The sequence below is a fragment of the Lactuca serriola genome, chromosome 9 (assembly GCF_051521515.1).
Source record: "Lactuca serriola cultivar US96UC23 chromosome 9, Lser_US96UC23_V15, whole genome shotgun sequence".
Classification (NCBI taxonomy): domain Eukaryota; kingdom Viridiplantae; phylum Streptophyta; class Magnoliopsida; order Asterales; family Asteraceae; genus Lactuca; species Lactuca serriola.
Window position 1 is genome coordinate 77,524,629 of NC_136416.1, and position 15,605 is coordinate 77,540,233.

General features: G+C 34.5%; 2 protein-coding genes across 2 annotated transcripts; both read right to left on the reverse strand.

Moving 5' to 3' along the window:
- Nucleotides 1-1,347: 1,347 nt before the first annotated feature.
- Nucleotides 1,348-2,925, reverse strand: LOC145077040 (protein CURVATURE THYLAKOID 1A, chloroplastic-like). Its single transcript, XM_079022820.1, has 5 exons — nucleotides 2,650-2,925; nucleotides 2,127-2,224; nucleotides 1,907-2,014; nucleotides 1,708-1,779; nucleotides 1,348-1,625 (listed from the first exon to the last, which is right to left on the reverse strand). Exons 1-5 carry the CDS (start codon nucleotides 2,807-2,809, stop codon nucleotides 1,560-1,562), a joined length of 504 nt encoding a protein of 167 aa, XP_078878946.1. The 5' UTR covers nucleotides 2,810-2,925; the 3' UTR covers nucleotides 1,348-1,559.
- Nucleotides 2,926-5,510: 2,585 nt separating this feature from the next.
- On the reverse strand, nucleotides 5,511-11,388 carry LOC145075858 (uncharacterized). Its single transcript, XM_079021948.1, has 11 exons — nucleotides 10,890-11,388; nucleotides 7,956-10,734; nucleotides 7,398-7,539; nucleotides 7,063-7,324; nucleotides 6,871-6,955; nucleotides 6,670-6,803; nucleotides 6,492-6,573; nucleotides 6,331-6,421; nucleotides 6,136-6,248; nucleotides 5,629-6,017; nucleotides 5,511-5,560 (listed from the first exon to the last, which is right to left on the reverse strand). The coding sequence occupies exons 1-11, from the start codon at nucleotides 11,386-11,388 to the stop codon at nucleotides 5,511-5,513; spliced, it is 4,626 nt and encodes a 1,541-aa protein (XP_078878074.1).
- Between the last annotated feature and the right edge of the window lie 4,217 nt (nucleotides 11,389-15,605).

The window sequence follows — 15,605 nt, forward strand, 5'->3', positions numbered from 1 at the left end:
CTATGCTTACTGTGGTTAGCTGTCAACATCTCTCTGCAAAAGGATATGACTGTGTATGAGAGGTATATTTATCAGCATAAACGTTTACCTTAAGGTATATTATGGTGATGTGTCTGCAAAAGTTGCATGAATATTGTACATATTAATGTTGTATCTTATCCCATGAATTCGATCTTAAAGCTAAGTAAACTAAAAAATCACAACACTTGTGATTTCACTCATTTGTAGACTTGTCTAGAATTCATGATACGATAAATCATTTGATTGGAAATGTAAATGTAGTCATGAAATGCACCTGCTTAGTCAAGATTCCCCTAACAAATATTCAAGTGCATTACGAAGTTGTACATGTATGAATAATGTTCTTTCGTGGGTTATGTTTTGAAGAGAAACAATAATGAATCTCATAAAGTCATTAATATCAGCATGAGATAATGTGAGATTTGTTGTAAATAAGTAAAGGGAAAAATGATTCAGGAGGGTAACCAACTATTGCATTTGTTATCATTTGGTCCCTTTCCTTTTTTTGTACTCAATATACCATCGAACTTGTTGTTTGTGTTCACCATAACCCTTTGACCGGCTATCACAGGTCAAAAGCCGGTCAAAAGGGTTATGGTAAACACAAACAAGTTCGATGGTATATTGAGTAAAAAAAAGTATCCAAATAAAAACAAACGCAATAGTTAGTTACCCTAAAGAGTCGTTATCCCCCTCCTAAAATAATAGCATAAGCCAAAACAAAGATTGAGAAGTTAGTTGATTTTGTTGTATACCACATTGGTGGGAAATTGAACCCAAAGTGGATATATCTTACATTATCCACACTAAGATAATTTACTTTTGAAGTGGCATGGTGGAGGCTATAAAGGTTACTTTAATAAGTTTAATGTTGAAGAGGAATAATGAGTGTTACAAAGGTTACGCATGCCTTGAGTGTTATATAATTCTTTGATGTTGAACTTTGCATCAATTAATTTTTTAATAAAAAATGAGCTCACTTCGTTTACATCCAAGTTTTATATGATTTAGTAGTTATCCTCATATAAATAAAAGTGTTGGCGTTTACTTTTTATAAACACATAAAGCCCATATACAAGGGGGGCATTTCTTGACTCTTCAAAAAGGGAATCAAATACCAAGAAATAGCAACGTATATTCATTTATTTCTTTATTTTAGCATCTTCTTTTATTTCTTTTTATTATAACATACTTTCAAAAAAAATCTAAATTATAAAGATATATAGCGCACGTGTTGTAGCAAAAAGTCATAGTTTTAGTCATTGTATTTACTATTTAATAAGAGTTCAAATGTGCAATTCAAGTAATAGTATCAATTCATAAACATCATCAAGTTGTTAATTTATTTCCAATAAAAGTTAGCCAAAATACAACAGGAACAAATACATGAAAACAATTGATACAACATATTAAAACACTTCACACTACACAATGTGCACATTATCAAGCATCATGGTGGAAGGATGCATATAAATAACTTTAAAATTAATAATATAAACTAAATATGGACATAGAAACATGTTACCAATTACAATCCTCTATTCGCTTCCAACAATCTTCTTCTTCAATGCTTCAATATCATCAGCTAGTTCTTTTCTAGTTGACTGTAGACAAAGGCCCAATTTTTAAAAAAGAAATAAAATTAACGAAATTACACTTATACCCATGTCAAATATAAATATTCACCTTAAAGAGAAGATAACGATAGATAAACCATCCAGTGTATCCAAATCCTACAAGTTCCAAGAACTTTGGGATCTGCTTGCACAATTTAGTTGATATATTTATAAAACTAAAACATATCATTAAAGATTTACAAGAGTTTAAATAAAGTCTATATATTTTGATGTAGATGAAGTTTAGTTTATATTTATATATGACTTACCACAGGAACCTCATTGATGGCATTAAGAACTGTGGAAGATAACCAAACACCAACAACTGCTCCTCCTCCATAGACAAGAGCAATGGGTTTGTTTTCAAGTGCATTCCACTGTTAAAAGATGCAAAATATAATCAAGTTCAAGAGCATGAAGAAACAAGAATTTCAAGGAGCATTCAGATTCACAAGGTTGGGATTTAATGAAGGGTAAATAGTGACTCACCTTTTCCTTTAATCCCGAGAATACCTCCCCAATTTCTGAAGTTTCAGATGTATCCTCTGAAGATGCCTTGATGCGATATGATAATGATCTCTTGGATGCTGTTTCAAAGAGATTTTGATGAATATCAGGCATAGAAGTGATCATTCATCGTTATGTAATACCCTGGTCTCCATTAATCTCAATCGTCTGATTGAGAGAAGCCATTTAACATCAGCTATTGGGCCTAACTCAAGTCTAATCACTAATTTACTATGATCATATATGCTCTATTGGTCCATTTTGTAAACATGTATGATGAAATCCTTAATGTAAACGAGACCTGTGTGAAGTCTCCAACGAAGAGGGTAATAATTTAGATTATTCAGAACGATGAAGACGCGTCAACAAGTTTAGGGCACCAAAACATCCAATCAAAGCAATTTCGACAAATTGAAACACATAAAAACTCCTCGTGGATCTGATCATATCAGTTGTATTTTTGTTGGAAGTAAAAGAGGAAAAAAAATACGTTGTTGTATTGTACCTGAGGTTTGGAGCTTAGAAGAATGTGTCAACGGAGAAGAAGCTGAACGAGGTAGAAGATGAAGATGAGGCAAAGAAGAACGGAGACTAAACGGCGCCATCGATGATCGAGGTGCAAGCATAGCTTGCGCCATTGAAGAAGAAGCCGCTACTGCTGCCATGTCTCGCCGGGCGGTTGGTGATCGGAGTTGACCTGCCTGTAGAATCGGAGAATCAGCCAACTTTCAAACAGAGCGGAAGAAAATGAAAATGTGCTTCACGCAATTGCAGCTTCCCTTATTTTTGTTATTTAATCAAGAAGCGAGCAATTATTTACACGTTTTTATTTTATTTAATAGTTCTGTCTTATTCAAAACACATATTATATTATAATAATAATAATAAACATCAAAGAGCTTACCATCCAAAATACATGTAAAAGTTGTTGGATAGACTTATTTACCCCAAAAAAAAAAAAAAAAAAAAAAAAAAAAAAAAAAAAAAAAAAAAAAAAAAGAACAAACGATATTGCTTTCAAATATGCTTCGGTTACATCGAATCCAACCCAAATGACCAAAATATCCTATATTTTACTTGTTTAATGGTAAAACAATGTAAACTCAAGCTAGAAAAATTTTGACAGTAAAAAATAGTCAATTCGACGTAATTAGACCGAATGCAGTGACACATAGAATGTTATAGTAACTAGGAAAAGGCCCGTGCGTTGCACGGGTGATGAAAGTTGTTGACATAGAAGTACATGTTAACATGTTTACACAGATATTTGTACGTATGGTAATATAGATAAACAACTGCTTTTATAACAAAAACTGGATGATGAACTGCTTTGCTTGACTTGGTTTTTGGTTATATGTTTCTAGCCTGCAAAATTTGGACCATGTCTTGGAGCATAGTGATATTTCTCCGTAAGTGTGATGGAGTGATTTAAGCTTTCCTTCATGAGCTGGTCTGAAGAACTGCAGGAGAGCAGAGTTCTTAAGGTGAAGGATTTGAAGGTTGAGTCTGGATCGTTGTTCAGGCTGTTGATTGTTTGCAGTCTGGTGTGAAGGTCGTTTGTCAAGTTGGTGTGGGTTATTTTGAGGTCGTCAAGTCTTACCTGTTCTTGGTGTAGCATTCTTGTGACAATTGATTGCATCTTCCTTCTAGCCTCTTCTTTTTGGATCAAGGTTGTGGTTCTTGTGTCCATTTGTCCTTTGTTTTGATTTTGTTTGATATGATTTCGGATGTTGCTTGTTATATAGTGACTAAGATGTGGCTAGTTGGTGTCATTTATGACGCTTACATTTTGTAGGTATCTATTGTCTGAGCACTGCATGGATAAGGACAGGGTTTGTAATGATGAGTTTCTAATTTTCGTATTTACTTTTGAGGGAGAATATACTTCAGTGTTTTGTATATACATATGTGGGTTCGTATATTATAAAAGTAAGTAAGAATAATAAGGTTAAAAGATAGTAACACTAATATTCCATTTATTTATATATTACTATGGAACTGATTGTATCTCTTAAAATATGAACATGGTTTTACTGGGCAAAAACGTAATTACAAGGTATCTGAGTCTTTCATTGTACGTTTATATTTTCCAATCCTTTTATGGATCGATCCAAGCATGAAGGAGATGTTGTCCTCCATGGACTGGTCCTCGACTGTGGCATCTTGAAGGATGTTTTTTAGGATTTTCGAATTGGGGTGGTCTGCATGTGTGGAGATTATGGTATGAGAGCTATCTTCCATGGTGAATCCCTCTTGTAATTTGGTTTGAGCTGCTTCTATAATGTCTGCTATCTCACGGAGGTAAGCGATAAGTGCGAGGAGGACGTTGTTTACTTCTTCGTTCTTCATTTGCTCTGTTTTTAGATTGGAATTACTAATTTGCTTAGTGAATGTGTTTTGTAGGCTGTGTTTGTTATTATATAGTACGGTAAAATGACAACTATTATTTTTATTAACGTGCACATATGTATGTTTCTCTACGTGGCATTCTTGTTGGCATTCTTGTTATAGTAGCTTACATTAGTCATGCCATGTAACTCTATTTAGGTGATGAGGTGCCTTGTTTTAAATTTTTTTTGTAATACTGTGTATGGTAGGCAATGATGGTCTACATATATGACAAAGTAATTAAGATTAACCTGAGGGAAAAAAGAGATAACATTTGTGTAGTTGGGGATATTTTATTATCACTTTTGTTTATATATTATTATTTTTGTAGATGAGATACGTGTAAGTTATGGTACAACTATTGTTGGTGTTTCTCATGGTTTTACTTTTTGTTTTATCTTTGAAATTTGTTTTTCTTCTTTAATTAGTTTATTATTGTTCCACAAACGTTTGGCTTTCTTCTATTTTGTGTTTTAGTTACATTTTTTATTTTTAATTTTAAATGTGTATTAAAATATTTGGAATGGAGGTTTGTTTATCTTTATTGTAATATTTTGTTTATTATGGATCTGTGTATCTTTATTTTGTTGTTATTTGAGTATGTTATATTTTGTTAGTCTGGTTATTCTAAGTGGAATTGTAATTTTTAATGTTATTTTCTCATACTGACGGGTTGTTGTGAGCCAGGAAAAACAGCTACATAATATAAATAATTTTTTTACAAGTGAACGTGTAACTGGAGCAAATTTGGTTGTTGGATTTCGTTCTTCATGGTTGTATACTTCTATGTTGGGTGCATGAAATACACAGTTAAAGATACATATATTTAAGAGTTTGTGTTCGTTTTACACTGATGTGTGATGTGGGTTACACAGGACGTGAAGGTTAAGTAGTACTTATGTACATACAACTACTCATGTAAGTAGACACTTATGGAGAAAAGTAGTGACGATTGATGTGAGTGCTGGAATACTCTTCTTAGTGAGGATGGCGTGGATGTTTTGCTGATGGTGGTGTTTCCTTCTGATCTGTTATTCAATAAAAACGTATTAGCTTTCTTATTTTAAGGGTGTTTCAATTGTGTTTTGTCAGTTACCTGGATGTTCATATGTCAGATTTCTTCTAACTTTTGACTGGGGTGGGTTAGATGAGGATGTAGGGTGGTTATCGGTTGTTTTGGAGGGCAGTCCTATTGTTGGAGGTGGTGTTGTTGGTATTGCTGACTTATGGATGTTATTTCCTTCAACGTCGGTAACTATGAAGCGAATGTTGTTTGTAGTAGATGTTTTCATCATTTGGATGGCCATTTTTTTAGTGACGCCTTTCTTTTCGTTGATGATGGATGGTATTGTTTTTCTGTTATCTGGTTCATTTTCGTTTATTAGCTTGTCTGATGTTGTGGCCGTTTGTTTTTGCACAGTGTTATCTAATAGAGTGACATTCATTGAATGAGTCGGGTCCGTGATGGCTGCAGAAAGTTTGTACCTGTATAAATTGGTTATGTTTTTTTAGTTAATGTAAAGTTCATGTGTATTATCTATCTTAAAGTAGAGTTACATACACGTAAGTTGGGTCATTGGCTACTCCGTGTGATGGGCAGAACCAGTTATTCCCCTGCTTCAATGTTGGTCTTCTGCATTGGGGACAGAGTACGCTGTACCAGGTGTCTGTGAATTTGAAATCAACGATTGATGCTGTCACTGTAAATGTTCTTTCCTGTAAGAGGATGTAAACGTTATGATATAGATGTGTTGGGATATTGTAAGTATATTTGGGTAATAATAGATTAGTGATATACCAGAAGATCAGAGTGACTTTTGTTCTTCATGTCAAATAGTGATATTGGTGGTGCGGATATTGTGGTTAAGGAAGTAGGATTTGTTGCGAAACTGTCATTTTTTTGTAATGGTTAGTGTAAATGTATATAAGAATGGTTTGTATAACGTGTATTTTGATTACCTGTTGAGTAATGTGGTTGTTTCTGCGATTGGTGGGTTGATGTAAACATAACTTGCACTCGTTGTTCCTAGCATTAGTGAACCTATAAGATAAAATTGTATTAATGTTTTACTTAATTTGTTTTGTATAATTATATGTCATGGTTTGGGTATCATATAGGATGTTATTCTATGTGTACCAACAACCGGTGCGATTTTAACATTTGTTACAGCTATTACTGTAGGCCCGACTGTGTTTTCAATGGCTGCACGGTCAAACTTGTCTGACACATCTGTGCACTCTCTCCAAAGACTTATAGCAATTTCTTGACCACTGATATGGACAGGTATCATACATGTTAGAAATGTTAAAAATGTATTTGGAAACACAAATTACTTACGAATCATTTCTCAGAATTAGTAGGAGGAAAGGGTCTTTGTTTTTCTTAAGGCAATCTCTGAACCTGACAAATATTCCTACAAAGTCTGCACAAGTAACAATAAGTTACGTAGGTAAGATTATTGGGTTTCATGTAGCTGTACGACATGAGGTGTTTGGGTATCATGTAATTAGTGTTGGTGTGAAGTCATACCTGGGGATTGGTCAACAAAGTCTGGTATCTGTTGTTTAGATATGAAATGAAACCAATTTTGGGGGATTGTGCTGGTGTCTGAGAGAGACGTGATAGAAGAAGCTGTCCCAACAGCAATATATATTTCATTGTCTATCCATTTTTGAAAGGAATCTGGCTCTGCACATCCATATTTGGAGAGTGTGTAACACTTAGAAACTTTAAGGACGGATTCTACATATCCCTGGTCTTTTCTTTGTCCTAATATTTGGATTGCATCACCCTGGGGAGTTAAATGACAGTGTAAGTTAGATAATCCACTATGCACAATTCTGTAAAATTGATCACCCACTTACGTATTTGTCAACTGCTAGATACCAGGTTTCATACGTACGCTGTTGTGGTTTCCATGTGCGCAGAATACGTACTTCAAGTTTCGTCCCGGGAGACCCATACTGTAACTCCGAAATGGTTGTGAATGTTTCAGACATGTTCTTGCTGTTACAGTTAAACAAAGAATAGACATGATAATTTTTTTATAATAGTGTAAATCGTTTTCATATATGAAATCAGTGTAATGACAGTTAATAAGAGATAAATATCATAAGATTGTCTCAATTTAGACAAGTAAACCCTGTTACAGTTAAACAAAGAATAAACATGATAATTTTTTTATAATAGTGTAAATTGTTTTCATATATGCAATCAGTGTAATGACAGGTAATAAGAGATAAATATGATAAGATTGTCTCAATTTAGAGAAGTAAACAATGATTTCGACCTCAGTAGTATCTATTCTGCGTAAGAGGTCTTTAAAAACAATATTCTTTGTCCTGTTTTGTGGTGTGTTGGCATGAGATTCTATTAGAATTCTGATTGAATCTGGTGACGTCGCACGGGATAATGCAACATACAATTGACCGTGGGCAAACACAGGTTCGGGTAAGTAAATGCCAATTTTTTTCAGAGATTGACCCTGGCTTTTGTTAATTGTCATGGCATAGCAAACCTTAATTGGATACTGTTTTCTAATGAAAGTGAAAGGCAAATCAGAGCTTTTGTAGATAAACTTTATGCGTGGCAGATATACTCGCTTTCCAATGGATATTCCAGTTATTATAGTTGCTTCTATTAGCAGTGGTAATAAGTGCGACACCATTAAGCGTGTTCCATTGCATAAACCTTCTCGTTGGTTTAGGTTCCTGACTAACATAATGGGCGTGTTAACTTTGAGTAAGAGTATGTGTGGAGGCATGCCAGAGAAATTCAGTTCATTGAGATATTCAGGTGGGTAAAAACTTTCAAATTGTAATGTTTGATTCCCATTTGATTCAATCGAATCAACACTTTTATAAGTTGTTGCGCTTCCAGGAGAAATGTTAAGGATGAAGTCATTTATATGATGTGTTGTCTTGTTTTTTGGGCATATAATTGCCCTTTCTGACAAAGCAGTTAGGGATGGTTCTGTAAGGATGTCATTTCCATATACAAAACATATAAGACTTTGTAAGGCTGCTTCTCCTGGAGGAATGATGAGTGAGGATGGTATGTCAATCGATTTTGTGTTTGCTGTGTCAGTTACATCTGAATGTCCTAATTCTCCATCTCCAACTTTCAATAACCATGATGCAAATGTTGATATAGAAAAGTCTGAAGTGAAGTGACTGTTACCACCGAGTAACCTCATGTTATGGTTCAATTTGTAGACTGTGAAACATTGCCATAGATATGAGTTTGGTAAGGTTAAAGAAACAATTTGTGACCTGCTGCTTTTTGGAGAGATAGGTAAAGTCTGTCGGAAATCACCACCTAATAAGATTGACATTCCACCAAACAACTTACTGTCACATTCAAGTATATCTCTTAATGAACGGTCCAAGCATTCAAAGCAACGTTTGTCACTCATTGAGGCTTCATCCCATATGAGAATTGTTGTTTGTTCCAAGAGGGTAGCCAATAAACTTTTCTTTTTAATGTCACATGTTGACCTTTCTGACAAGTCGATCGGTATGTTAAATCTGGAATGAGCAGTCCTTCCTGAAGGTAAGAGTAATGATGCTATACCTGAAGCAGCAACTGCTAGAGCAATTTTTCCAAGTGAACGAAAATACGACAGTATGGTAGTCCAAAGGAACGTTTTCCCGGTTCCCCCATGCCCATAAACGAAGAGTAAAATTTGTTTTCTAGTATTGTTTGCTGATACAACAAAGTTGTAAATCTGAAGCTGATCAGAGTTTAATTGAGATACCATTAGTTGATGTTGCTTGTATAACTCTTCTCTATTATAACTTGTTTCCTCTAAAATCAAACGATTTTCAAAAACCAGCTGAACCTCTTCTGATGGCGGTGGCAAATGAAAATCAGTTACTGACTTTGATGGAGTGCATGAGCGTAGAAGTTTTTCTAACTCCAACAAAGTCAATTGTTGTAGATGATTGTCGGTTACGTGTAATTCTGTGTTAGAATTGTTCTTTTTCAGATTATACAGTATATCGTCACTCATCTTACACCATCCAGCCTCCCATAATGACATAGGGTTACTCACTTCACAAAAAATGAGTAAATGGCAGAATAGAGAGCGTAATTGCGCGGAAGTCGCCCATTCTGATGCCTGTGTAAAAGCAGCTAGCCACTCTTTGTCTTCCCCAATTAGACCTAATGCCTCACATGCGCTTCGAAAATTTGGGTGGAGTCGATTAGAAACAGTGCGTACATCTTCATATGACTTACAACCCTTCTGATAGCAAAGTAGCATTCGGAGGTAAAACAACTCTCCTGCAGATGGATGTACAAACACGAGTCGACCTATTGCATGTGATGTTTCAAGATGTCTTCGCTTCCACCTCTTCATTCTCTTCTCCCACACGTATTTTGAAGGGTAGGTTACATAAGTCAGATCTAGTCCATTTTTGTCCCATTTATTACTTTCAAACCATCCCAAAAGCAGACTATTACCAAAAGATGGTTTTTCTACAATATCACGGATGTGACTGTCTTCTCTGAAATAAACTGTCTGCATGTTTGCCAAATGAACTGGTAGTATAGTGACCGGTGGATTACGTTCATGAATTGGAAAATTCAAAATACGCCAGGCAGCCTCATGTGGACAGATATATCGACCATCAAGAAAACTTTTGATTTCATCAACTATAACAGCTTCTGAAGAAGTGCTAGTGTTATCAGTAAAAACATCCTTCTGAATAATGAACTTTTCCCGCTCCATACCTTTTGAAACATATTTGAATAAGTATTTTATCATCATGTTCCAACCGTAATATTCAACATTTATGTGTGCGTTAAAACGACTGCACAAGCGCTTGTTATATGGGACAACGTATCCATTGTCTATTTGAATACCACTCTGTAGCGTATGACGTGTCAAACAATTTCTTTTATAATGCGCGTAACCTTGTTTGTCAAACACAGTGGAATCTGAAAATGATTTTGGATAGTGTTTGCTACACTTGCCATCTTTCATGCAGGGAGACTTTAGATTTAGTAAACCACATGGTCCGTGAATCATACAACTTGTGATAGTCTGGTATAGTAAGGGCTCATAAATTGGATCTGGGATTTCAGCAGTGATGAACCTGTCAATATCACGGGGTTCCCGTAGTTTGTCCGAATCAGACACCCACAAAAGAGTGTGACAGTGTGGTAACCCCCTCTTTTGAAATTCGATCGTATACAAATCTGCAGAAAAATACAACATATTAAGTTGTGTAAGATGGGTGCAGAGGGAAGTTAGAAGGAAAATAAGATAACTAATAATAGATAACGAAGTAGGCAATTTACAAGGAAAAGAAGATAATTGATAATAAATAAGAAAGCAAATGCAAGTGACTTACGGGCCATCACATCTCCAAAGGTGTTATCCTCCTTTAAGAACTTAATAAATGCTTTGACTTTTATGTAGAACACACGACAAATGATATCGGCTCTACTATGGACATCCATTTGGTTATGAGCTATCATATAGCGTCTGATCTCGGGCCAATTGACATTACATGTAAAGGTGATAAAGTATTGTGGATTTCCATACTCCCTGCAAATCGACAATGCGTCTTGGTAGTGACTATACATGTAATGCGGACCACCAACGAATGATGGAGGCAAAAGAACACGTTTCCCAATATGACGACCCTCGACGTCTCCCCTAGAAAGTGCATCATAAATCCCGGTGATGTACTCTGATCTCATTTGTTCTTGGTTGTTTTGAAAATAGTCAAGTCGCCCTTGTTCAATGCAGGTGTATGCATCTACTAAGTATTGCTGGAATAATCTACACGCATTAAGTAGGAGGGAGTAAACACTGTAACGGGCGTGAATCTGGTAACTATAGTACATGTTTACCGTTAGGTTCTTTGCATCGACACCCGTTTCATTCGACTGTTTCAATTGTGGTGACTACCCATTCTCTCCATACGAGTACAACAAAGGATACTGTAACGCCATATAACTCGGATGAAGCTTGCTAACTCGTTGCGGTTTCCCAGACTTTGAATGTACAACAATGTCATACTTGTTTGTAACGCATTCATCTCCTAAAACAATACATCCAAGGGTACCACCTGTAGGCGGACCGTAACGCCTATCAGGAACCTCATTAAAAAGGCAAACCGTGTAACATTCCAACTCTTTTTCAGCAGCAAGGTCACGAGCAGTTTTGAAAGTACGAACGTACTCATTATGAACAGTTAACATGTTCATCAACATTGTAACAATTTTTTCGTCTAGCGGGGATTTTGATGGGTCATCAAAGGAAGACAGCCTGTTAGACACTTCGTTCTGTGTATCAACGATGTATAATTGTAAAAACCTAGGACGTTTATTATCTTAAGGGCAAAGGGAACCAAGCCAGTGACAGACCTGACCAGAAACCTTGAAAACATACGGACCAAGACCTTTGTTAATGTTCTCGTCAACCTGACCTCCAAATGACATCATTGCGAACATACTATTGTAAGCCCTAATGTTTTGCCTAAAAGTAGGAACATTATATAAGCTTGTCAACACATGAGGAGGCGTGACAGGAAAAGGGAGAATAACAGCACCCGACTTACAACAGTGATTATAACATGGTTGGTTCACAGTAGAAGTGGCGAGAACCCTTTCAGCATACCAGAAGAGAGCACCACAGAACTGACATATGAGCGAGCAGTCACCACAATCATCATAGGTTAGAGAGAGGAAGGTCGACAGTCGTCGACGTTTTCGAACAGGAGACGAAGACGACACAGAGGAAGAAAGCAACAGGTGAGACGAAGCAGGTCTCTCCGGTCGACAAGCCATGAAAGACAGGAGACAAAATAACAATCAGCAAACGGAAGTCGTCGATGACACAAGGAAGCAGGAGAATTATAAAACCCAATTACATAACCCTAAAGAAATATGAGAAAATAGAGACAAAAAAATTACCTAAGATGAGAAAATAGAGAAAAAAAATTACCTGTTGTAAGGAGAGTGACGAGGAAGAAACACGGAAAATGGGAATTTGTGAGGAAGATGCTCAGGAAGGAGTTGAGAGAAAACACGTGGAAAGGATAAGTGAGTAAGCATTTGGATAAAATTGGACAAATATTATAATATATGATAAAAAATATTGAGGCCAAAGTGTGAATTAGTTAAAGAAAGCGTGCAGTGTTAGGAATATATAAAAAAAGCTGATAAAATTGGACAAATATTATAATATATGATAAAAAATATTGAGGCGAAAGTGTGAATTAGTTAAAGAAAGCGTGCAGTGTTAGGAATATATAAAAAAAGCTGTGTCAAAAGTGAGAAATGAAAAAAGTCACTGTTAAAACATGCCATGGGCTTTAATATATATATATAATGGTGGCATATAATTTTTTTTTCAAATAAATCTAAAATAATAGAGACTCATATTTTAAGTCGTTGCATTTAATAGGAAAAAAAATTACAATAACAACCAAAATTGGAGTGGTGGCCCGAGACCTCCAGGCACCACATAAGTCCGCCCCTATACTTAGGAACTATTTGATAGTTGTTGATCGAGTCAGTCTGAATCAAGGGTTGATTATATGTGAAGCTTTGACTATACCTGCTTCTGACTAAACTATATTGTTTGATTCTGGCTGACAACTGAAATGACAATTTTATATTTTTTAATTGTTTTGTGCCGCATAAAATGTATATATTTGATAAAATATTTGAATAAAAATGATGAATAGTCATATAAAATATACAAAATATTATACAAAATCCAAATTTAAATAAATAATTATAAAGTCTAAAAACAACAATGATTGCAAAGATGAAAGAACGGATACAATTTCTCAACTACTTCTAAAAACAGTAAGAACAATCAGTAGCAGATATTAGTGGAGCCCGAAGGTAACGGCCACTATTCAGATTCTGACACCTAATGTAATTTTTTTCTTATTAAATGCAACGTCTTGAAATACGAGTGAACTATTAATTTAGATTTATTCGGAATTTTTTTGGATGCTACCAATACTCAAATTTTCTATGTTCGCCACTCTCAACAACTCTAAAAATCACAATCAAACGTTTCTCAATAGATTTTAGCGTTGATCCTTGTTTTCCAATCAAGCTAATATATTCTTATTTTTCAACTTACTCTAATTATGTTTTCAATATCAATATAATTATAGCCGCTTTTTGGTGTTAATCTTTAATGGTTTGTAATTTCTCTAGTTTTGATTAGGGAAGTGATTCGTACAAAACAGTTTTTGTCATACACAACAATTCATGCATTATATAGTTGTACAATACAAATTGTTATGTATGAAGACAAATTGTTGTGTATGGATCACCTCCCTTTTGGTTATCATTGTTTAAGAGTTCCATTATATTTTAATTATCTTAAGTTATGGTAAAATATTATTTTATCCGTTAGTTTATATTTTTCACTTTATACTTTTCAATTGCTTGTTATAATTTTATTTTTAATTTCTTATTGTATTTCTAAATTTTTTTTCTTTTTATTCAATACTAATTCATTTAATCATTTTAATTATATCATAATTTAAATATTTTTATTTATATGTTAAGTAATTTATTTTAATTAATACTTAATAATATTTTTTTATAAAATATTAAATTTATAATACTTTTAAATATATATATATATATATATATATATATATATATATATATATATATATATATATATATATATATATATACACACACACGAAAACTCAATATCACTATATTTAAATAAGAGAAATTTGTTAATTTAACCAAATTTGCAAATTATTTTGTTTAAAATAGCCTAAAAAAACAATATACACAAAATATCCACTAAAATTGTAGATGGTTAGATCACATATGTGATTTCGACATTTCATCTATTATTTGGTGAGGTCAATCTGCTATTTGGTGAGTCCGTCTATTATTCCCTCCATATCTATCTGCTATTTGCCGAAGGTTAAAAAAATGCCATTTTTTCGAAATTTATTCCACCATATCGCATATGGGTTTTGTTTCATCTACGATATGCTCTCATCTCATCTACGATTTTACGATGATTTTGTTCCATATGTGATACGCTCTCATCCCAAATCACATATGTCATCTACGATTTTACGATGATTTTGTTCCATATGTGATACGCTCTCATCCCAAATCACATATGGGTTTTGTTCAATTTGCGATATGCCATTTTTTTCGAAATTTATTCCACCAATACTTAGGTTTGACTATGAATTTGGTAAGGTTGACTATGCAATCTGAAATTGTTTACTATGAATTCGTACAAATTGGTAGGTTTTATATAAAAATTCGCCATAAAGCTTAGCTTACTAGTTATTTCTTTAGAAATATTGTTTAGGTTTTCTGTACTAAAATGAGTGAATATTTGATTGGTTTGAGAGAGTTTTCCCAAGTTGGAAGATGGAAAAATAAATGTTTTGCATATATATATATACACACACACACACACATGGGAGAAAAAAATTGCAGATGGACCTGGTCAAACTCGCATGAAGTCCATAAGTAAATATATAAGTCTTTGATGCATATGTGGTGTATAGGGACAAGATTTAGAACCGGAAAACCGGACCAGAATCGGAATCGGACCGGAACCAGAACCGTTAAAACCGGAATATATAAAATCGCTTCCGGTTTCGGGTTTAAAAATTAGCTTTATCCGGATTCCGGGTAATCTGGGTTTGGGTAAATCCGGTCCAGGTAAACCGGGTCAAAAAACCGGAACAGGTGTTTGGAACCGGAACCACTTTTATGGCCGGAATCGGTTTTTGTGAAACATTTAAAAGATGCATATCTCATTCGTTTCAACTCCGATTGACATGCAGTTTTTTCCAACATGTATTTTAGAGTTTGTACATGATTTTAGACTATAAATTTGCCATTTTTAGTTTTATATTCATTGACTTACAGTCCCCAAAGTCGAGATATCAAAGCTGGAAGCTTTTACTTTTTTTAGTTTTTTTGTATTCGGTGAAAGTTTTAAAACATGCATATCTAATTCGTTTGAAGTCGGATTGACATGTGGTTTTTTTCAACTTGTAGTTTACAGTTTGTACATGAGTTTAGACTATAATTTTGTCATTTTT